At 38.4% G+C, this 24042-nt stretch overlaps 2 protein-coding genes across 2 annotated transcripts in view; both read right to left on the bottom strand.

Annotated features, from left to right (window-relative positions):
* The window catches only part of LOC121508086 (sarcalumenin-like), a 31745-nt gene extending 21323 nt beyond the window's left edge, over positions 1–10422 (bottom strand). The window contains exon 1 of the mRNA XM_041784593.1: positions 10350–10422. Within this exon, the coding sequence (XP_041640527.1) occupies positions 10350–10407 (58 nt within the window). The 5' untranslated portion in view covers positions 10408–10422. The remainder of the gene's footprint in view (positions 1–10349) is intronic.
* A 1202-nt stretch (positions 10423–11624) lies between these two features.
* Positions 11625–23726, bottom strand: LOC121508972 (transcription factor AP-4-like). Its single transcript, XM_041786118.1, has 7 exons — positions 23232–23726; positions 20544–20709; positions 20311–20409; positions 16727–16897; positions 15947–16093; positions 15649–15819; positions 11625–14327 (listed from the first exon to the last, which is right to left on the bottom strand). Exons 1-7 carry the CDS (start codon positions 23318–23320, stop codon positions 14172–14174), a joined length of 999 nt encoding a protein of 332 aa, XP_041642052.1. The 5' UTR covers positions 23321–23726; the 3' UTR covers positions 11625–14171.
* Positions 23727–24042: the final 316 nt, after the last annotated feature.

Genomic DNA, 24042 nt, shown 5'->3' with positions numbered 1-24042 from the left:
TTTGATTAAGGATTGCCATTATTTAAGTCTGAGACATCCACTCATCTCTACCATGCCTGCACCAAAGTTATAATAGTTTTGGATTTTTCATTAGTTTTTATTTTTATTTCATTTTCATTTTCTGTATTCGAAAAAAAAAGCTACGTTTTAGATTAGTTTTTTTAGTTTTAGTGTTAGTTTTAGTTTTTACGGATAGATGTTGGGGCTGAGTGAGTGTCATACATTTTTAAAAACATATCAAAACAGGCCACTCTTCTCTTATCCTTTAATTTACTCAATGATGATGTTTGAACACAACTCCAGACATAAAACTACCACTTTGTGAAGTCTTAACCAATCAGATCAGGCAACTTCACACTCCCCAGGCTTGGGTATCTGTGCCAGTCAGTATGGTTGTGCAAAAGACTAAAACTAAGGATATTTTGTCTCCATTTTTATTTTATTTTAGTTAGTTTTGCAAGCGCACTATACAGTTTTATTATTATAATATTTTTTTTGTAAAGCTTAGGTTTTTATTTTGTTTCAGTTAATTAAAATGATTTTTGAATTTTAGTTTTAGTTATTTAGTTTTAGTTAACAATAACAACTTTGGCCTGCACTTCTTCCTCGCAGATTTTAGACTTACTTTACCACTTCAATGAAATTCTGAATGAGACATTAAGAAGCTTCTCAAATACAGTCCAGATCTCATTCAGACATCACCATTGCTCAGCATCATCCAGTGTGTTACAGTGTGTTACTATGGTTTCAAAACAACTCAAGCAGGAGACTTCTTCTTTACAACACCACATGCTTAGTTGTACATAAGATACTCTTCCCACCTACAGTGCACAAGGTGGTGACCTCTGTTTAATAATACACTGTACACTGTGTCGTACCAGACAGCTAAATACGTGTATACAGGTCATGTTACAAGATTGCTCAGTGTGTAGGATAAGGACAAAATCTGTACACAGCTGTCATAGGTTTAATGTGTTTTTAAGACTAATGGATAAATGCCAGTCATGAGTAGACATGCTAATGCTTCAGAGAGAGCTGTTATGAGAGCTGGCAACTCTTAAGAACGATAGAGTGTAAGGACCACATTAAGGAAAAACATCTACATTTCAACAGTTAAGTTTGTGATATAATGAGAATAAAGTTATGACAGAATGACAGTAAAGTCCTAATATTAAGAGATAACAGTCACAAGAGAATGAAGTTCACATAGCACAAGACCTAAGTCGTAACATTAATAGAATGAAGTTGTAATATTACTAGAATAAAGTCATAATATCAGAGATCTCACTCTGTCCATTACACTCTTCAGAATAAATTCATTTTCTTGCACAAGTCTTGCTACCTCACACATTTTGATTCAGATATGTCAAAATATTCAGTTTTCAGTTTGTGAAACTTGTATCAAGGTATAATAATATAAGAGGTTCCCTTCATTTTAGTAGAGAAAGCTTACTGCATTCCTGACAATCCACTTTAAATGACATTCAGGCCAGCTACTGCTTACAACTGACCCTTTGCTGGCTCTTTGATCTGTCTGCTGAGCAACTAATCAGAGAGCCTCCTCTCATAGGAGCATCACTTACAGTGCCGGTAAAAAGTATTCTTCCTCCTGGATGAACCCTTTTAGTGATTTTATAATTCAATCATGGCCCATATAATTTGGATTTTTCAATTGATAAAAATAACCTCTTTAATGTCAAAGTGAAAACAGATTTCTACAAAGTAAATTAAATAAAACAAGTCATGTAAAATAAGTGACTGCATAAATATTCCCTCCTACAAGTTAGCATTTGCACTTTTTGCTGCCATCACAGCACTGAGTCTGCGTGGATAGGCTTGTTCATCTAGACACTGAAATTATACTCCATTCTTCTTTGCAAAACAGCTCAAACTCTGTCAGGTTCCATGGGAATTAGACATAAACAGCTCTTCTCCAGTCCAGCCACAAATTCTCTGTTGGATTGAGGTCTGGGCTTTGACTTGGCCCCCCCAGAACATTCACTTTGCTGTTTTTAAACAATTTCTGTGCAGCTTTTGCTGAATGCTTCAGGTCTTCTGGAAAATAAATCTTTTCCCAAGCCGGAGCTCTCTTGCAGACTGAATAAGATTGTTCTCCAGGATTTTTCTATATTTTGCCACATTCATTTTTACTTCTTAACAAGCTTTCCAGGGCCGGCTGCCGAGAAGCATCCCCACAGCATGATGTTGCCACCACCATGCTTCACAGTGGGGATGGTGTTTGTTGGGATGTGCGGTGTTTGGTGGCCAAAAGCACCATTTTGGTCTCATCACACCAAAGAACTTTCTTCCACCTGACCATGGAGTCTCCCACATGCCTTCTGGCAAACTCTAGTCAAGGTTTAATCTGAGTTTTCTTCAACAGTGGCTTTCTCTTTGCCAAGACAAAATCACTCAGGTGATCCCCATTTCACCAGTTGTGAGACTACTAGCACCAGTTGGCTGGACCTCTGTTGAATGAGGTCAGTCACTTTAAAGGAGTGAAGAAAGTGTTAAATTAAGTGACTTGTATTAGACTATCTAATCAGAAAAGAGTCAATAAAAGAATGAAGTATCATGCATTTGTTTTGTTGCAGGGGCAGCAGTAGTAAAATTAAACGCTGTGTCTTAAGGGACATCTTCATCTCCTGAGGACAGATTTTGAAATGTTCATGTTTAGAAGAACCTTAAATCACACACTCAGTTGGAGGGTGCATGGACAGTAGAGAGGCTAACAGCTGCTTTCTGTTGATATAAAAGTAATTATATAAAGCCCTTAAGCTGAGTTGATCAAACCAAGATCAGCTGTGTCTAAGTAAAGAAACATTTATACGTGAGGCCGGATGGGAGGCTTGATGCTCATCCTCTCCGTCTTTATCTCCTTCTCCTCCTTAATGATGCTAGCAGGACTCTGTGTCCTCTGGTTTTCCTGTGACCATCCTTCATGATGGCCTTTTCTTTTTGCCTTATTTAAAGGTCCTGAATCACACGTCAAACTATTCTGTGCTCATGATGTCGCTTGTCACCCACTTGTATCAAGAAGCTTAATTGGCTTATCACCTCCCGAGGGGATTGTCAGCACAAGTGATCAGAGAGCGTCACGTTTGTACTCACAAAGCTTTTACACCGTGTGAAAACTGTGAATATAAAGACAATCTGCCGTTACATTTGGCTGAAATACAGTACTCTTAAAGTAAGAGCCACGTTTTTATCAAACAGATGTCATATTTTTTTTAATCCCAAATAAATCAGAACAAAGTGGCATTCAGCTGTGCCACAAGAGGGAATGGGAAGATGAGTGGGCGTGGCCTAACCTCATTCAACTGACACACCCACACCATCCTAGAGCAGATTTTCCTGCCTCATTTTTCCTGATTTTGAAGCTTTGTTACATAAACTTAGAGATGTTCTTCATGACTGAAATTTGGCTTGGTGATTCATAACACACTGGACTGTCATTAAACAAACCTAAAATAAATATTTCTTTTTATCACTCTACAGGGACTTTAAAACAGCCATTACAGTATAGTGGCTTATAAAAAAGTGCCTTTTTATTGGCACCTGTAAAATTATTATTTAAGATTTTTATTTATTGACATGGATGACTTAATACCCTACCCACCTTATTCCTGGGGCTGCTATTGTAAATCTGCATGTGGGCGAAACCTCCGGCGCTAAAGCGGAAGTACATCACATACGTGTATGCTAGTGCAGCAGCTAACGATAGAGCCTGACTACGAACGACAGCTGTTTCGATAGGAATTCACCTCGAATTTGTAAATATTGATATGTTTTTGTAATCATATGTTCACACTCTTGGTATTGTAAGCTGTAAAGAAATCATCCACCTGATTCCTGGGGGGTCGACTGTAGCTACGAATGTGGGTGGAACTTTCGGTACAATAACACTAACAGCAAACACTTCCATTGGCTTACTTTGTGATTTAGCATCAACAGCGGTTGTTCTGAAAGGAATAAATCTTCACTGTAGTAAATACTTCTTCATTTTTGTTAAGTCAAACATCTAGCTAAATGTTATTAGAAGATGAGAGTTATAAATGACACATTCTGTAACACTCAGTACCTGCTGCTGTGTTTGTGGTACTAATAACGTGTCGAAATTACAACAACAGTGTTTTATAAACTGAAGCATTGACAACTTGAGTCATAGAAAATGTAATATAAATATAATTCTCACATTTTAAGAGGAAGTAGTTGGTGAAATAATAATTAATAAAACCCCACAAACTAAATAGAGAAATGTTAAAGCTCTGACTGGGCTCTACATCTTTTCTGAAGGTGGTGTCCAAAGTCCTTTAACAAAATGCGATCGTCTTATTACTACACTGATACAAAGCTAATAAAGTTAACTGAATATGCTTATCTGTGGTAATGTCCTCTCTAGTAGAGGGTGGAGAAATAATATTTTACAGTCTGGGGTGTAAAAGGCAAAGTTTACATATTCTAATCTCATAATAGCTCTAATAATCATTTTTAGCGTCTTGTTTCTATGCAAAGCACCCGTGCAAATAAAGGTCCTGTTTAGACAGAAAGTCTAAAGACAGCCGTGCCCATATTTCATGCAAAGTATCTTGAGGGCTATAGGAATAAGGTGGATAAACTAGATCCAGACTCCTACTCCGATAGAACAGGGGTAAATGGTGGAAAAAAGTCTCATCTCAATCTAGAAAGTGAAACAAATGTTGATAAATATGTTGTGCATTGAAGAACACCCTTGTAAGAGAATGATATAAAATAGAAACTATTTATATACTTTATAAATCACTAAATAAACAAGCAACAATGCGCACATACCACAAAATAAACAGAGCAGTACACCACAAACAAACACGCACATTACGACCTAATAGCAGCTAATGGTCAAATTAGCATGCTAACGGCTAACAACATAACTTACTGTTTTGTTGAATGCTAACATTTGCTGCCTTGACTAAGTAGCCTATTGACGGCATATTTACTGGTAGATAAATAAGTAGGTAGGTTCTTTAAAAAGCAACCAACTGAAGGCAAAAATTAAATCATGTTTTGTCCCGTTTTATATGACCTTCAACCTTGAACACAGCAGCTAAGTGCTGTAAGTAGTATCTACTCACCCTGACAGTGGCCTCAGAGGCTAAAGGCTGAGTGTTGCCACTTGTGGCACTGGAGTGGCACTTTAAGGATCTTGAGATAAAATGAATGTGACTGTTATTCTGCACTGTCATCTGTAGAGGCCTGTGTTTAAAGATTTGATAAGGGGGCTTATCTGATTGAGCTATAACCAGGTCCAGGTGCCGTCCAATGTGACATAGTGCTACAGCATGGTTTGCATTGTTACATGAATGACAGCAGCAGCCATAATCCTGAAGTGAACAGGTCAAGATGGGTGCCAAAGTTAAGTGACATTACATAACAGGTCAATCCAATTTTAACATTTTCTAGTTGTGTTGTTCATAAAAACTATGCGCCTACATTCATGTGATTGTCATACACTTCTATCTATGAAGGGAGCAGATAAGTACATCATATGATGTTTCAGAATAAGCTCTACAGAACATTTTGTATCTCAGCTGATAAATAATTTACATAGGAGGCCACTGGGATCCTAAACTTGTTTCGGTCTCTTTGCTTCTTCCCACATCCATTTTCTGATACAGTTAGGAAGATTAAGAAATCCTGAATTTTCTGCTGTTCTAGAGGCTGATCATTTTGAAATTTGAAAAACAACAAATTTTCATGATGGTTGTCTGTTTTTCAATCTTTACAATGTCAATAGGCTGACATTGTTGGCATTTTTTTATATTCTAAATGGAAATACTTGAAAACAATTGACATTCAGTGAAGATAATGAGCATGAATTCCTATAACTTCGGTTTATTCTTTCACCTGTATAGGCTTTGCTGAAGTGATTAAACATTTTCCGCAAAGCTCTATAAAAATGGTTTTGGTTGAGTTTGTTCATGACTGTCTTTGACTAGAAATATGTAGTATTAAGACACTAATGAGATAAATGCATGCCTGCATTAGCTTCACTTTGCTAAAGAAATGAAAGATGGAATCTTTCAGCATTAATGGGGTGATGAACTTTGACCTTTTGTGATGTTTCTCGCTTACAAAATTTCTATTTGTGAAGTGATTATGCAGGTGAGAAATGAGAAAAACTTGCTGAACTGATAATTAAAAATCTGAGGCCTTCAAATTAACATTTGGTATATGTATAGAGAATAGAGAATGTATGGACTCTTGACCTGTGCAACCAGCTGCTTTACACATTTTACAATACATTAGATAGACATCATTATGACTTTATACATTTAAAATGCTAAATGCTCAAGCAGCACCAAGACTAATTGCTGCATTTACATGCAGCAGGCATTGAGAAACAAAGACCGATTTTTTTTTCCAGGTTTAAGAGTCACTGTCAAACATTTATTTTACGCATTTTGTAAAAAAGAACAACGTTAATTTTTCATGGTGCTGAAAGGCTGTCTGCTACATTTAGAGATCAGCTGGATAAGAGCAGGTGGACTGGAACATAATTGAAAAGTTTTAGACCTTAAAACAAAAACATGAAGCTAAAAAATACTAAAACCTATGGCAGAGAAGAGGAAAACTTTGGGGACAGGTTGAAGTTCATCAGATTTTGTCTTAAAAACTGCTCTTTATATTGTCTCTTGTATTTGATATTTTTTTATTAAGCATATTTTGGGCTTTTTGTTCTTATTTGAAGGACAGCTGAAGGCACACAGGAAATTTGGGTGGAAGGAGCAGAGTAAGACATGAACATAACAGCACTGGAATTGATGCTGTGACCAGTGCATTAAGGACTGTAGCCTCTGCAAGAGGGCACCACCTCTAACTGAGCTAAACCAGCATCCTTGCATTTGATTTGACACGCTAGTTTTTGCTTGGAGCATAAATAAACTCACCAAAGTTGTCTAAAAAAACAAAAATCCCAGAAAAAGCCTGACAGAGTGTATTTTGCATTATATGTGACCTTTATATAGCTTGGTCTTTTTTATCACAAAAAATGGCAGATAATTATGATATCTACAGGTAATGCTGCAAGATTTATACACAAGCGTAGATTCAGTTTTTGTTCAGTTAAGGTCAAGATGGTTTTGTTTAAAGCATATTCTACATCTCTGGATACCGCACACTTATGGACAAACTATAAGAAATCAAGTATGCAGAGGCTACAAGCTGCCTATAATGATGTAATGAGATTATTACTGAAGACATTGAGGATGGTGCAGTGCAAGTGAAATGTTTGTAACTGCAGGAGTTAATAGCCTATATGCTGTGTTAAGAAATCTGGTGTATAAATTTATCTGCCGACTTGATTCAACAAAATAATTTTGGTCCTTACTGGTATCAGATACTGTCAGACACATGTCACCATTATGGAAACAGAGGTAAAAATGCCTCTTTTAAGTGTAGACTGATTTTTATATTCTTATTTCGGAATCTAATTTGTGAACTTTATTTTGCCTTCAAGAAACAAGTATGTCTTGTGCTGTCCTTTTATGTGTTGTGTTGTTTTTTTTATAGACCTTGGGTCAGTAATGAAGTTTAAACTGTATTGCACTGAATTTTGCAGCTAGCTGAACATTGTGAGTGAATCAATGTAAGATCAGAGAGTACACATCAAAGAAATAGCATACTATGGACAGCATAACAACATAATGTGCAGTTCTATTGTCTTCTTCTCCATTTGAGGTGTAGCATAACGTGCCTCTGCTGCTTCCTCACCGTGTGGTCTGCAGAGCACAGAACTGTGGGGACAGAGAGGGACAGGTGCCTGGGTGCTGTACGGTACATCTTTGAGACAGAAATAGTCCCACAATGAGTCAGAGGGTAAAAAGAAGGAGGGATAATTCCACTCCTATTTTCAGGAAGTGTGGCGCTCCTCTCCTCCCTCTGATTGTCATGAGGCCGGCGTGCAACTCCCACTGCACTGTTGCTCACATTCCCTGCAACAGTGTGCAGCTGTGCATGACTCAGGGCCTCTTTAAGACCAAGAAGAATTAATTTGTCAGCGCTAGTACTGACAACATGCACCCCGCTTGCTGTATAACTTTACATTAGCCTTGATGGATTTTAGTTCCTCTGCTTTTAAGATGTATAAGGTGCACAAGATAATTTGGCATCCAGCTAAAGTTTTGCATATCCCACTCTTTAGCCGTTATAGTTCTTTCTGACGTTTCTGTTCTCTAGCTGTATAACCTCACTGTCGTGTGTACTATCAGAACTGGTTGCCATACTGCAAAACCTCAATGTAAGTCAGTGTCTTTGTTTTTAATTTCTTGTTTACAATATCTCTATTCACTTAGAATAAGGTGCAACCACATAGTAAGTGCAAATACCACGTTTTTTGTCAAGATAATACAAAAAAAAATTAAATCTCTGTGTCATATAGAGAAACTTGTGTGCATGAGCTTGCTGTACTGAGAGCTAGTTGAATTTATGTTTAGCAATTCAGGCCATATTTTTTGCTATTATCATGAACAGCGATTATCATCTGGACATGTCAGTTAAACACATCTTTTTGACCAGTAATAACATAAATGAAGCTAAACTTTTAATAGCTCTTGATCAGCTGCATCTGTAACTTTAACCATTCCAGCTGTTTGGCCGCTGATCTAAGGTGCTACATGCCCTCTGCTGCGCTCTCATGCTGCTTTTAGCTGGGACATCCCCTCACACTGGCCTTGCTGACTGGAATGCCAGATTAGCAGCTCTTCGGAGCAGAAGAGCAGTGATGAGGCTTTGTTGAGACACTTAATACAGCGCTGACTTCAGCTGTACACACAGATTGTACCCTCCTCTATAAATTTTCCTTTAAATGCATGCATGTACACGAGTATGTCTTTGTATGAGTTTGTGCACATGGTGTGGATGTGTGAGCATTCCTGAGTCTTAAAGAGATGTGTATCACTGCATGGCATTACTGTGACCACAGTATCTGGTGACTTTGTCTGACTGACGCCTGACACCTGACTATGGCAACTTGGAGGGGTCGAAATGTACCAGTGCAAGGACAGACAAGGGTATTTTAACCAAGCAAACCACTTTACAAGCAGAGTAACGACTGTGATGTATTAACCTCTATGTAAATCTATAATGGTCTCATAGAGTTAACATCCATTGTCCATTCAGTTGACTTAGATTAAAAATAATCCTCTATAACACCCATAAATTGGATGCAAAATCTATTTGAGTGCTGTCCTGCATAAAACTAGCGACAGAAGACAATCAAGCAATTGTGATTAATATCAGAATTTCTGCGGTTCAAAATGATTAATCTCCCCTTTTTGTCACATGTTGAATTTCCACTATTTTGAATCTAAAACTGTTTTTTCATCTTGCATTTTTGTACCGTCTTGAACCAAGGGTGACAGCCTTCCAGTTTGGATACAGACCTGCTTTAATTTTTAAAGAAAATAAGTAACCTTGCATAGATCAAAGATTATGATATAAATTTATCTCATCTTAAAGGAATGTGTTATGGATTTAAAAAGAAATTAGGGAAAAGAAAATGTGAATTATGTGATAATACAAGAGGTAAATGACTTTTGACTTGTCCACTGAGCTGTCAGTGTTTGGTGACCTTATTTTACATCACTGTGGCTGCAGGGAGATGTTGCAGTGGCTTCACTAAAATGTGCTGAGAGGGACAACAAGGCATGGGATTAAGCTTAATTTTAAATGAATGCACTAATTATTGACCTTAATTGATTGTGATTGATGCCTTATTGCTTGACAGCCATACTTGTCAGCCTTAATGCATTAAAAATGCTTATTCAACAAGCAGTTTACACTCCAAGACTCTTATTAGACAATGATACCTGTCGCAGTCTAAGTTTTTTAGTTCAGACTCTGCAGATTAAAACATGCTTTCCTTCCAAAATCAGCGGACTTTAGACCGCTTTAGGATCTACAGCTTGTATGAATGTCTTGCAAGTGTTTAAACATACCATGGCACAACTTGCTATACACAACTGGCTTCTTATAAATAGAGACAAATGAAATTGATGCAACATTTGGTAAAGACCACCAATGTATGCAACTCCTCACAAACTTTTTCCTATGCAAAGCAAACCTATCAATTAATTTATACTAATAGTTTCACACTAGCCATCAAAAGTGTAGACCTCCTGACATTTCCTTCACCTACAGAATTATTTTCCCCATCATATGCAACAAGTCATTCACAGCTCTGACAAAATTAAAGACACAATTATGAAACATATCATTTGACAACTAAGCATTGTAATTTTGCATGTGATCCACCTCCGCCTCTCCCTAAAAAGCATTTAACAGCATAAATACAAAGTATTTTCCCTCCATACCTGCAGCAGTCAGAGCCAGCAGAGCCAGCATGCAGCACACAGACAGCAGAGACTTCATTTTGGCTGCCAGGGGCCTTCCCCTCATCTCTCCCGGCTATATATACCACTCCAGCTGAAGGTCATAGGGCACGCCAGTGGAGGTGGCACACAGCAACTGTGACCATATCAGCCATTTTGTGTCAGGGCAGCTGCCTCTACCAATAAAGAGTGTGGAGAGCAGAGGGAAGAAGAAAGAAATGGATTATTTTCAAGTGTAATTCACTTGAGTGAAATTGTATGTTATAATCAGTATGGTGCTTAAGTGTTATAAAAGTACTAATTTGATTATTCACTGTAACTCAAATACTATAAGAAAGCTCACTGTGGTCAAATTCCTCACTTCATATGCATATTTGCACTAATTAATCTACTTACCTTCTCTACTACTTATTTAATTTGATCTATTTATTGTACTCAAATGCTGCAAGTAATTAATCTATTCCCCTTAACTCAAATACTATAAGAAGGCTCTCTGTAGTAAAATGCCTCAATTCATATAAATTCTGCACTAATTGATCTATTTTACCTTACTAGCTACTAATTTAATCTATTTGCCATAGCTCAAATGCTGCAAGTAATCTATTTACCTTAACTCAAATACTATAAGAGGACTCTCTGTGGTAAGATGCCTCACTTCATATATACATTTGCATAATCAATTACCTTAAATTATCTTGTCTACCTTGTGTAAATCTGCCCACATCCCTGCATGTTTTATACTTCTAATGTCTCGCAGCATTCTTGCACATCTTGCAATCATGCTTTAATGCACATGGACTTGTACATACTAGAAATAATACCTACAAGAGCTTGTACATTTTTAAATTTTCCTTTTCATAATTTTTTAAGGTTATTTTTTTGTATTTAATGTGATTCCTGTACACTGAGAGCAACGCTAGCAAGAGTCAAATTCCTTGTTGCCTTAGCATAATTAGCCAGTAATGCTGATTCAGAAAACTTTGTACACCTTTAAATAATAAACATTTTTCTGTTAACTGTGCACAGATGGAATGCTATACTACTGTGTTTATACTAAAAGGCTTTAAACCAGGCCTGTGGCTCACCTGTATTTATCAGAAGAATAAACTCCAGTCTGCAGAAAAACTTGTAAATGTTGCGGACAACTTAGCAGATACTCAATGCTACCACCTGGTGGACCAAGGGGCTCATTCAACATTAATATGTGAAGCACACTAGGAAGCAGAGTTGTAATAAAAAGGTACAAATTTATTTTTTTTCATCTTTACAAAGGCCTGTTTACCCAAGTTTTTTTTATAAACAAAATATAACAGCTTCTCATCGACCTGGACTGATGGGAACAAAATAATCACAAAAATATATAAAAAAAAAAGCTTGTCACCAAAAATGGAGAACAGGACAAGAAAGACAGATGCAAAAAGAAAAAAAGCAGAACACAATAAACAGCTGTTGAGTCGTATCAGAGCAAAGAGTTTACAAAAAAAGTTAATGTCAGAAAAAAAAACAAAAAACTTCCTCATCATTGATTCAGGCAGTACAGAACAGCAAGTGCTTCATATCAAAAACCTCAAATTCCACCAAAAAACAGCAGTGCTGCAACACAATGTACAGAAACATCTAAGGGAATGTGGCAGCACTGACTTCAAATAAACCTTAGCCTATGTCAGGCTTTGATTTACTCTCTATCAGTCAAACACATCCTTTAACAAAGTTTCACAAAACAAAATACAGAAATTTCCCCCCATGTTTGGCATAAAAATACTAGTCTAACCAGATATATAATCGATATCAGTGACTGAAAAGTGTCCACAGATCTCACAGGAGACAAATTTCAAACTGAATGAATCAGTTATGTGATGGAAAAAGTTGGAAACCTTGCAGAAAAATAAACACATGTCAAAGCAAAAAAAGAAAAAAGCGCAATTTAGACAAGAGGAAACAGCAATTAGTAACATGCATTCAATTGGCAATAGAACATGTAAGAGATCAAAAGACAGATACAAATCCAAATAAAAGGAATGTTTACAGCATCAAGTCAGCGGATCAAATTGAGTCTGACAGGAGGGAGGCTCCGAGCAGGATTTCCAGTCAAATTCCCGACAGAAATATAAGCAACAGAACATGAGGTGGACAGACTGAGAGACAAGGATCTGACAGTCAGCCAGTGCTTCTGTGAGCTTTATGTTTTTTGGGTTATTTGCAATGAACCTGTAGCTATGAGTGTGTACACTTGAGTTCCTTCCCTCGATTCAATCTTTAAATTAATTTATTTTCTGATGTCTCTGCTGTCTTTCTAAAGGTTATTTCTATGCAAGTGACCAAAAAACAACTTTAAGACACCAAAAGTGCTCCAAGAAGCCCTTTCTGCTTCCTTGCTCTAAACAAACATGCACAAATATTGTTTTAGCCAAAATACAGGCACAGGTAACAGATGTGATCAGGTGTGAAGTTTGACGGATGGTGTTTTGGCTGGCAGAGAGCACCTCACAGGCAGAAACTACATTCTTTGAGAAACGCAGGTCAAGTTTCACACATAAACTGTAGGTGTAACTTTTACACCTATCAACGGTGCATAGATAACTTCACCTCATGTAGAAATGAACCCAAAATGGACTGACGATGGAATTGCATAAATACCAAATAAACTCTAGTGCATAGTCACTGAAATCAACAAAACAAGAGCCAAAGAGACTGGAGGAGAACCGGAAGCCTTCAGATTAGCTGAACATTACATTAATCCAAATGCAAGGAGGATTTTTGATTCAGTCAGATTGTCTGAGATTGATCCAACGTTTACACCAGCTACTAAATGATGCACGTGTTCGTTTTCTGGATCCATATTTGTTACCGCTGTCTGCGGTAGAAAACAGATAAGCCAACTTTGGCTTAAATCAGATATTTGCCAATTCATCTCAGGGCTTCCAGTTCTCTGTGAAGATCTGACAAACCTCCAATATTTAGTTTTTAATCTCATATAACAAAAATAAAATTCACCTTCAACATTCAGTAACCCTGACAGGAAAAAAAGTTAGCACAAAACATGGAAAAACAAAAAAGACCATCAATTCATATTGTTCAACAGCTTATTTTTCAAAGGGCTTATTTAGACGTGGAAACCTTTTTTTCAAGTAAATCAGACATAATTTCATTCAACATACATCCTCAAATTAGTTTCTTAATTAGTTTTGAGGTTTTCCAGGACTTGTTAAATTTAGCCTTCTGTGGTAGTTTAAGTTTGTTACTTTTGGCAGCTGGCGAGAGAACATCAGCTTCTCATCAGCAAGCCAATCAGGAAACAGAAATTAAGACTGGGCAAGAAATAGCTGTAACTCCACATCGCTTCTCAAAGGAACGAGCTGCTCGACTATTGAGTTTTATACATTCATCTTTCCGTCAATTTATAGCACAAGTAATACTGTCAGCGTGCCGGTGACGACGGGTAACGGGGGTGATGCAGCTGTATGTAGCATACATTTAAACACACGTGTAGGACGGACTGATGCTGAGAGCTTTGATTCAATTTAACAAGAGGACAACCTCGAGTTTCAAGTAGCCACAGACCGGCTCTGACACTTAAAAAACAGCCCCGAGAAATCCCACAGGGTCTCCTCAGCACGCTGACCCATCCTATGTTCTCAATCTTTTACAGTACGATGCTGATGAGCTTAACCACTGGATGTAAGAGTTTGGATAATGCCAAAGAAGAATTTCTGTTTTTAAAGAGTAGTCAAGCTCCTGGAGGGAATCTTACAGTGAGTAGGGTTTTTTTTAAGTGTTTCTGTGTGAGTGTGTTTATGGGGCAGATCAGTTCATGGAGCAGTCCTCTCCCTCTGTGTCGGTGTCTGTGTCCGAGCAGGCTGTGTCCATGGCGACATGGGCGGGGCTGACGATGACCGCTCGCCTCTGCTCCTCCTCAGCACTCGCTCTTCTCTCCTGAGTGCGCTCGATGTGCTGAATGGCCTGGAAGAAAAGAGTAAAACACTAAAAGTAGCTGCAGCAAAAACAGTCCTTTTACACCCTGGCTTTCAAACTGGTGGGTCAAGGCCCATAACCCAGTCAAATGGTTGAATCTGTTTTTCAAATTAGCTGGGTAAACGAATTGCCTATCATTTTTTTTAAACATGGGCTTGAAATCCTGGTCTGTAATGCTCTTTCAAACTTTGATGAACCTCTGGGCTCTAGGAGCCTCTTCAGTAAATGGCCGCTGCCTTCCTGTCTGAGATCTCCCTGACACTCACCAGATTTTAATATGAAAAGCTTAGCAGTTTACGTGTAAAAGGCGCGGTATGACCGTTCTTAAGTAATAAATGGAAATAAAGTGGTATGTAGGCTATCGTGGGTTGAACTCACCTATTACTACTCAACCAGTGAAAAGGCAGTGTATCAAAGCACAATATTAATCTACAAAGAGGAATGAAGACTGGCGCAGCTAGCTGCTAATTTTAGCAGGTGTGATGAGCCTAATATACTCTGTATAGTGTGGCTAACACAGTGACACTGTGATGAATTTGAGTGTTTTCTGAGTATTTTCTTCTCTTTGGGCTAGTCGGTTAAACGCAGTTTGAATGGGCATTTAGCCAAATGGGGAAATAGAAACATAGGAACATCCCTAATTCTAAGTTAGTAAAAAATAAAAATATTTTATATATTCAGATGACTTAACTTTAATTTAGATTTTGTCACATGTGCATCTATGGCATTGGCAGAAAAGATTAGGCAAATTTTTCGAGGGCACAACCCACATACTCAGCTCTGCTGCTCATCCCTCAAATGCACGTTCCTTTACAAATGTGGCACCATTAAAATGTGGAATAAACAGGCTTTTCAACAGTATAACAATAATTGCCATTGTTACAACAAAGAAATCATCTTCCAAACACAAATTTCCTTACTCTTTGTACTAAGTTTACTAGCTCCCAGCCTGCAGTGATGTGACAGACTCACAGCCTGCAAGTCACTCTGCCCTCTCAGCCAAACCAGCACTCCACGTGCCTTACTAACTTAATGTATGTACCCTATTTTCTTTAAATGTGTTTATGACCTGAGATGGGGGAAAGCAGTTAAAACCCTACCAGTGTTTTCTGTTTTGTTATGCATTCCAGCCAAGCTGAAGTGACCACTACTAATTCACAATGAATGGGGGTCTCATTTGGGTCAAAATTTGTCATTAAGGAGGTGGTGATGGGTCTTGATACCAGACCAGTTGAGAAGCAGTGGTCTAACGAATGATTTTGAAACAACAAACTTTCATCATGAGATACAACATCACCAAGACTCCTACCTGCACAATAGTGTCCAGGTTTTGTCTGGATGTAGACACCGTGCTGGTGTGGACAGACGGGCTCATGGTTACCACGGTGACATGATGGTGGGGATGCTGGGTTAGTGTTGGGGCCGGGACAATCACTGTGGGGTGGTGGGTTGGTGCAGGAGGAGTGGGAGGAGCCAGGACCTGGTGGACAAACAAATCAAGAATAAAAACGTGTGTTTAGATTTTAATTATCTAGAGTCACTTCTGATCTATCAGGTTTAAAAAAATCTTTCCACAGATATCTGTTTACGTGAATGTGTTTTCTGACCTTTGGACTGTGTGCTTGTCTATCAGAAGCATGGATCTGCTGCAGCCGTAGCAGCGTCTGGCTCTGCAGGAGCGCCTGCTCCTCCTCCACCTGCTGTGTGATCACCTTGAGACGCTCAGGGTGCAGCTGGGTGTCCAGAGATCGCACCTGTTCACAAACACACAAAAGCACACGATTGTTTTTATTATACCTACTGATATTTCAGCAAACATTTAGAGTAAACAATAAGGCAATTGAGAATTATATCTAAAGAGAAGCTGTGACACTGCACAGTTATGTTTCCAACAGACTTTGAACAATAACCGTTTGTCTCTTTGGATATCTCTACTTAACATCTCCCCTGCTTTCGCTTTTTTCCAATACCTGTTGAAGTTTCTGTTTGTCTGCCTCTTTGTCTTAACCTGCTGTTCAGGTAGATCCAGGTTGTGACCTTATCAGGGGGCTAAATAGTGATTGGGTAAATCTGTCAACACAAGCAATTGACACTGTGTTGAGGTGACTGATGATCGTTTAAGATGCCCACACAGTGATTACAAGTAAAACACTTTGGTGAACGGAGGTATTTTGTGGTAAACTTCCACCTCTGGACAAAAACATTTGAGAGTGCAGAGATGACGTGACACTCCGTCCCTGAGTGAAATCTTCTAAGCTTAAACTGAAAAGAAGGAAGAACCTGAGAAGAACCTCTGTGTTTGTTATACCTTCATCTTCCTCATTACTGACACAGGAACCAGGAAAACAACATGAGCCATGAAAATACCACTCCTCCTTATGCCTCACCTGCTCCTCCAGCTGCATTCGTGCTGAGCGTTCCTTGTCTAGTTGCTGTCGAAGCTCTAACATCTCCCTCCTCAGCTCTTCCACTTTCTCCTCCTCCAGTGTGTCTGGAGAGCCAATTCCTTCATCCTTCTCCTCAGCTCGCCTCCTCTTTGGTGAGGAGCCACTGAACTCCTGTAAAGAGGACGACATTAAGCAGTTAAATCGATTTCAGAACAAAGTTAAAAACTGTTAGATGCAGAGCCACTGGCAAAAGCCGCAGATACCTCAATGTTTTGTGCAATTCATATGTGAAAATCACTTAATTACATCATCAAAGGAAAAATAAGGTTTTGGAATAGTTTTCAGTTAATTAAACACAACAGCATGTGCATTAACCATCTTCAACAGCAGACACACAGAACTCTGAATAATGTTGAACATCTTCTTTATAGTTAAATTGGCTTATTAACAAGATTTTTAATAAACTCATTCGATGTTCAGAAAGTCAACATATTTATTTAGTAGGCCCAGTGTTTTGTCACTTAAGACATGCAAGAGGTGCACGGACAGTTTTGAAATGACTTGTTTTCCTTAATCTAGGCCAAGAAAGACCCCCTCCCTCTAACAATTCAATTATCAGTCTGCATCATATTTAATCAGTTCACGGCACACTAAATAGTGCTGAAGTTCAATGAACTGTCCCTGAATTGGATTGTGTCAAAGATGTAAAAATTTGGAAAAGTTGTTGATGTATTAAATCCCTGGGACCCATAGATGGTAGTCTCAGTGGGTCCCATTGAAACTGAACAAGCACCCATAAAATTTGGGTGCATTTGTAAAAGGAATAATTGTCAATATTTGTACAGTAAACCCTTTAAATTGCATCATAACAGCATGGTTGACCTTTGTTTCACCGCCATATTGCTGTATTTAAAACTCTGAAAACATTGCTTTGGCTGTTTATCCCCATTAACCTTACTGAATAGTGTATGTAACACCAACTATATCCATTTGGGTGGCGCTGCTGTACATAAATATCATTGTCTGAAAACAGTGGGAAAAAAGGGAAGTGTCTCAGTGCTGCACAGCTCCTTGAAAATCTCAAAGTGCAAACATCCAGGTAAGAAAAAAATGTTTTCACATATTATTTCTAGACCCTCTACCAATCATATCTGAGTTAAAGGAAATAACTTTAAAAAATAAAATATACATCTAAGATTCCTGATAAAACTGGGGCAACCACTCGGTTGACTTGCAAGTTTATGGAAACAAATTTTGGTACATGAAATATTTGTAAAGAGATGTATTATTGTTGTATTTGCTGCAGAAATGTTATAGTAACCATAATGTTTGTTTCTTGTTATCTTTCAGGCATACACGTCCAGAACAATAAACGGGCAAGTCAACCAGCTGGTTGACTTGCATATCTACTTCCTGATTGGGTAATCTGAAAAATAAAAACCTGAAATGTTTTTCAATGATGAGGCAGGAACACAATTTTACCAACAATTTTTTGCAAATGGATTTCTCAGTGATGAAGTTAAAGGGTTAAAGACAGCACAGTCATCACATTTAAGCTTGTAATACTGAAAAGTCCCATGTTAAAAATTACACATAATAAATGATAAAACTGAATGTGTTTCCCTATTTTAAAATAGAAATGGGTCTGGAGGGTTTTAGGATCAACCCCAAGAAATTCTTTAGCACTAAACACGTCATTTCTGATATACCATTTTCATGCACAAATTTGTCATGACATCAAATTTAGTTTTTTAAGGTAAATTATTTCATTTAAATATTTTACATTGGCACTTTGTGCATGAATGTAAAATTTAAATTCAAGCAGTGAAATAAATTGTCATCAATTGCATGATCTTCTAATGATGCCCATGAAAGCGGTCCTCTTGTATTACTGAATTACGAACCAGATTGTACAAAAGGCATTCACTTTTAATTTTTGGTCTATAGTTGGTCTATATTAAAAAAAGACATTTCAGCATCACACCCAGACCCTGAAAACAGATTTTTAAAGCTGATTTATGACCTGCTGAATCCTGACTCTATGATTTAGACCATGTAGCTCTTTGTTCTTTTTTTTGGCCCCAGTAATTTTTGTGTCTGTTTATTATCAGTATGTACTCTTTAATACTTAAGGATGGCAACGTCTTTTTAAAAACATGCTTTAACCAAGATGTCAGAGTGCTTAATACTAAACAAATAAAGAAATTTTAATGGATCAACTAATGGTGTGGGAGAGAACAAACAGAAAGGAAGCATAAAAATGGGGCTTCAATCATAAAGTCTACTGTTGCCCTGTATAGTTCTTGAGTTTATGAAATCCTCTGCAGTCAACAGACACAAACTGACTGCTGTCTCATGTGTCTTAAGTCCTGCAGTCTGCACATGGCCTGTGGTAACTTGGTAGAGGTGGGAAAAGTAAAAGCCTTTTGTAAACAAGTAAATGTAAAAAGTAATTTCTTTTTTTAATTTGTTTACTAAAGTACTGAGAAGTTGTACAATAAAATACGATCTTTCCTATTCAGCAATAACAACATGAGAATATAAATCTCAAACCAGATTGTTAAGGTGAAGTCACACCTTGAAAAACTGAAATACAAAAGCTGTTCTGGGATGTGACCCGGAATTGTTCTCTTATTACATGCTACTGATCGTTGCATGAAGTATGCATGAACTACTTTCTTCAAGCCTAGTACTTTGTGCTTTTTAAAATATTATGTAGTACAATAACCTTGCGAAGCAGATGGATATGCCCGTTTCTTTATTATTCACTGGCGAATCCATGTTGCAAAGGCCCCGTCTGAATTGTTTGGGCCCGGTTATAAAGTGACAGGACAAATCAGCGACGAGGGGCAGTACTTTCAGGCGCAGCAGAGTTGTGGCGTATGCAAGCAGCAACAAGGTGCGGAAGAGCTTAGTATTATCTTTACTCATCTTTACTCTACCTATTTTGATTACAACACATCACAGCCATCACATCAGTATGATGCTGCTGTGCTCTTCAAGAATAAATCTCTCTGTGATAAGAGCTCAGGACAGTACAAAATCCAACAGAGGCAAAATCCTGTTTTAACACAAGTCTATTGTTTGCAGCGGACCGTTCTGCATGCGATACTGTGTATACATGTGCTCCTCCTTAAGACACATGCTGCTCTCTGTATGGTAGAGATGTGGTACATCCCTCGAGTGCATGGCTTTACTGTCTTGTTAGACAGTAATGAGTAAAAGTCACAAGACACAAACCTTTCAACATCCTTTTTCTTGGTGTGTAAATAGCTGAGAAACACTCAAGCCAAAAAGGTAATTGTTTCCTGTTAAAGACTAGAACTCTTTCAGAAAAGACAAAGAAACATAGGAGCATGAACAACACTGAAGCTGTGTAACCATTTCATGAATATGGTTAGAGGAATTAATTTTAAAAGCTTGAGTTTATAACTGGCCTTTTGTTTTTGACTTTGAGGGGAAACCTACGTCAGACTCAAAGATAGGATTTCTACAAAATGTTGGGCAAAATTTTAAGCATAAAACCTCAGCGGACAATGGATTTTAGAAGATCATAAAAAAAGAGAAGCAGTTAAACATGTTACCTGAATGAAGCGTTTGAGTTGGTTGTTCTGTGCCAGGAGCTGTGTCTTTTCTTGCTCCAAGGTGAAGATGTAGTCTGCTGTCTGCTGCAGGATAGCCGCCTACCAGTCGTAAAAAAGTGGATTAGCAAACATAACTTGCCCTTTTAAAAAGTACTGACATAAAAAGACTAAATCAAACCAAGTCCTACAAATGGTTCATTTTTTGGCAGGTCTATGTTTGTATGTTGATGCACCTTGCTGAGTTTCTCTCCGTCTGTGTGGGGCAGGAGTGTTTTAAGAGACTGAAAGCCAGCATTGATGCTCTGCATGCGCCGACGCTCGTTGCTGTTGGCAATCTCCCGGCGGATTCTCCTCTCTTGGTCCTGGGCTGTTTCTGGACTGAGAGGGATGTTGGCCAAACTGGAGAAGACAGATCAGAGAAAAGAGATGCATTTTATAGTTTTTTTTTTTTGCGTAATTTCAAAAGCATGCAAGTTCCATTGTGACTGTTAATGACAGAAGATTTCAAATAACAGACAGATTGTCTAAATGGAAAGGTTAAAAATGTGATAACAGAAAAATGTCAGAAACATCACGCATACAGACCTCTGAAGAAAAATCTGGAAATCTTGGCCAAATAAAATGAGAAACAGGGACAATAAGCTTTGCATGAGCTTCATAAACCTTTAACCCTGAAACTTTATTAGTCAAGACCGCACTACATTCCTCTGTTAAACTGTCAGGGGGTCTTTGAGTTTGGCTGAACTCAGTGCCCCTTCACACACCTCCATCCCATAGGTTTGGATGTTAGGGTGGTGAAACATTCAAAGCCATATTTACTCGGGGGGGGGGGGGGTATGTGAACCATTAAGCCTTTAGATGACCATTGTGCTGAGAAGACAACAAACCTGCAGAACAAGATCTGGGATATTTAAAAAGAGCAGAAAGGTCTAAGAGAGGACACACGGCTCTAAACAGCTCTAGAACAGCAGCGGCAGCACTCCTATGAGCTTCAAATAGAAGAAGCCACATTTAATAATAGACAGGGTGTTAACATGTTGAAAAGAAGTCACAATAAAATGTAACCAGTTTATTTCATGCAATTTAAGTAGAACTACACAAAATTATCATGATCGGTATATTATCTTTCAAAGGCAATGATCAGTGTCGGTAGATACCAGAATTTCTGACGATACAACCAATATATGGACCACGAATATTGGCTTAAACCAACTGTAAATATTGGCTATATGAATTAATAAGGTTGTGGAGTTATAAGCTGAATGACATATTTAAATCTCAGCATGAATATCTGTAAATCTGGGCCTAAATGTTGGCAAAACTCCAATATCACACATCCTTAAATTCAAACGGGGGTAGGGGCTTGTCTGCCAGCTTTAATGATCGAAATAGATAAATGCAAAATATTGGTGCCCTGGACGTTTATTTTTGTTGCTAAGGTAATGAAACAAGTATCAATATGGTGGTTGTTACTGAGAAGACACAAGGTTTAAAGCAGTAGTTTACTAATATAAAGCAAAGGAAGAAAACCCACAATAAACCACATCTACAATTTAATAAGATATACCTGGAAAAAATGCTGCTTAATATATTGAAAGAATAAAATCAAAACAATAAATGCAAACTATAGCATAAAAAATACAAGTCAAGGCTAGAACTTAAACGGCATTATTCTTTGGGGCGTGAATGTGAAAAACAGTCATCAAAGTTGTAGAGAAAAGTGGTAATTTGTAAATCTGCGTTGTAAATGTGCCTCAAGACCGTTTAACGTATAAAAACTTTATAAACACTGCACATCATAAATGCAATACAATCTTTATCTCGTCGTCATCGCTTTCCTAATATTATCTAACTTTGTCCGTATAATTTCGGTACATAACACGTAATGTTTACCTCCGTGGCACATATTTGTGTTCATTATCAATTTAACAGATTTTTGACCAGTTGTGAACGGTTTGTTCGCCTTCTTTCTTCCCAGAAAAGTGATACATGTCGTGTTTTGTAGAGTTCATAGATGTAATCAGCTGTTGTCAGCTGCGTTTCACATGAGCTGCGGACCTCCAACATGGCCGCCGGAGGGCGCGTGAGGTAGTGAAATCCGACTCCGCGAGCAGCAGCACGAGGCCCCCTGGCATCATGGAGAACAATGCGTCCTAGCATTAGCACTAGCTAATATTTGTCATCGGTATTACACTGTCAGAGACTGGTCATTGTCCTCCATTGCCACCCAAGACTGCGTATACTAATGAACACGTTTGCAAACATAAATATCAAAGACGCCTAAAGTAGGCTGAAATAGAAGAAAACGGGCGCACTGTGATTGCTAAGTAGTTAGCCAGGCTAAGCTAACTTTAGCACGCGACACAGTCATGGCTGCAGCGCCAAGTATTATTCAACCACGCACACAGCAAAGCCTAAACCACAATGCACACACACTTATTAAATGCATCCACATGTAAAGCACCGATACAGCCCGCTCTGTGCTAACAGTGCGTAATTTGAGAGATTATGTCATTACAAACGCGTGTTTTGGTTTGTAGTAGCGAGGCGGCGAGGAACACGTTAACTACCACGTGGTTGGTGTTCAACTGGACGCAAATGTATCGATTTCATGTCACTAATTTACATATTTCAGAGCCGAATGACTACAATCATGCTTTCAGCGTTATTATGGGCATTTTAGCCAAGAAGTGTGATAACGTACATTTATTTTTCCACCATTTCCTTTTCGCCATCAGCAGCTGGACATCAAGCTGCTAATTTATACAACCATGCGCCTGCTGGCAACACATCGCGGCGCAGCTAAGGCTAGCATGCTAACTGGAGTCACACTGTATCCTACACATACACACACTGCAACCACATGAGGGATGATAGTACTGCCAGCTTCTCATCAACAGAAGGAATAACTAGATACGCACCTGCAGAGACCTCCAATAACATCCTTCTCCGTCTTCTTGAACTGCTGTAAGGACGGTATCTTCTCTGTCGGCATCATGAAATATTCCATGCTTTCAAAGCCACCTTCTGTAGTCCGTGTTTTCTGTTTTTTTCTTCCTCCACCGCTGTCCTTGGTAAAATATAACCAGATATGTCTCGAGCACGGAGCGTTGGTTATAACTCCTCAACGGTGCACATCTAAAATAAAACTAATAAATCAAGAAATATGAAGAAAGGCTGGACAAATAAAAGTAACTTCAAGCTGTGTTGCTTCCTACAGCTGATGGGGTTCCCTCCAATGTGTGTGTGTGGCTTTTTTCCTCCGCCTACTACGTGTCGGTGTGTGGATGTCTGCTGCCTCCGCCTACTCTGTGTGTGTGTGTGTGTGTGTGTGCAGCTGATCTGTGTGAGGCGGGAAACAGCTGGTTGGAATCAGAGGCCGTTTTCCGGAGAGCAGAACAAACAGACCTGCAGGAGAGTCGTTGTCTGTCTGTGTGGAGCTGCAGTGCTGCAGATCAGAGCCATGCACAGAGAGTGAGTCACAGGCACTTAACAATAACATCAACGACTGCGTAATGATACAAGTATGAGCGAGGCAAAGGAAGCACGATGAATGAACTACAGCTACAAGACGGGATCTTGTGTTTTTTAGATATGGACATTTTTGACTGCTACGTAACAAACAAACAACTGATACGCTTATTGCCAAAACTGAACTGCAGTAAAAACTGAAATTATACAATTGAGCCCAACAAATGTTTGTATTAGAATTAACTTTTTTTTTCTCGTAAC

The sequence above is a fragment of the Cheilinus undulatus genome, linkage group 4, assembly GCF_018320785.1.
Source record: "Cheilinus undulatus linkage group 4, ASM1832078v1, whole genome shotgun sequence".
Classification (NCBI taxonomy): Eukaryota; Metazoa; Chordata; class Actinopteri; order Labriformes; family Labridae; genus Cheilinus; species Cheilinus undulatus.
This window is presented reverse-complemented; position numbering and strand designations above follow the sequence as displayed.

Coding starts and splice junctions, on each gene's coding strand:
- LOC121508972 (XM_041786118.1), bottom strand. CDS start 23,320: ATGGAATATTTCATGATGCCGACAGAGAAGATACCGTCCTTACAGCAG. Junction 20,710..23,231: donor GTTATTGGAGGTCTCTGCAG/GTGCGTATCTAG, acceptor TGTCTTCTCCAG/TTTGGCCAACATCCCTCTCA. Junction 15,820..15,946: donor GACAAGCACACAGTCCAAAG/GTCAGAAAACAC, acceptor TTTGTCCACCAG/GTCCTGGCTCCTCCCACTCC.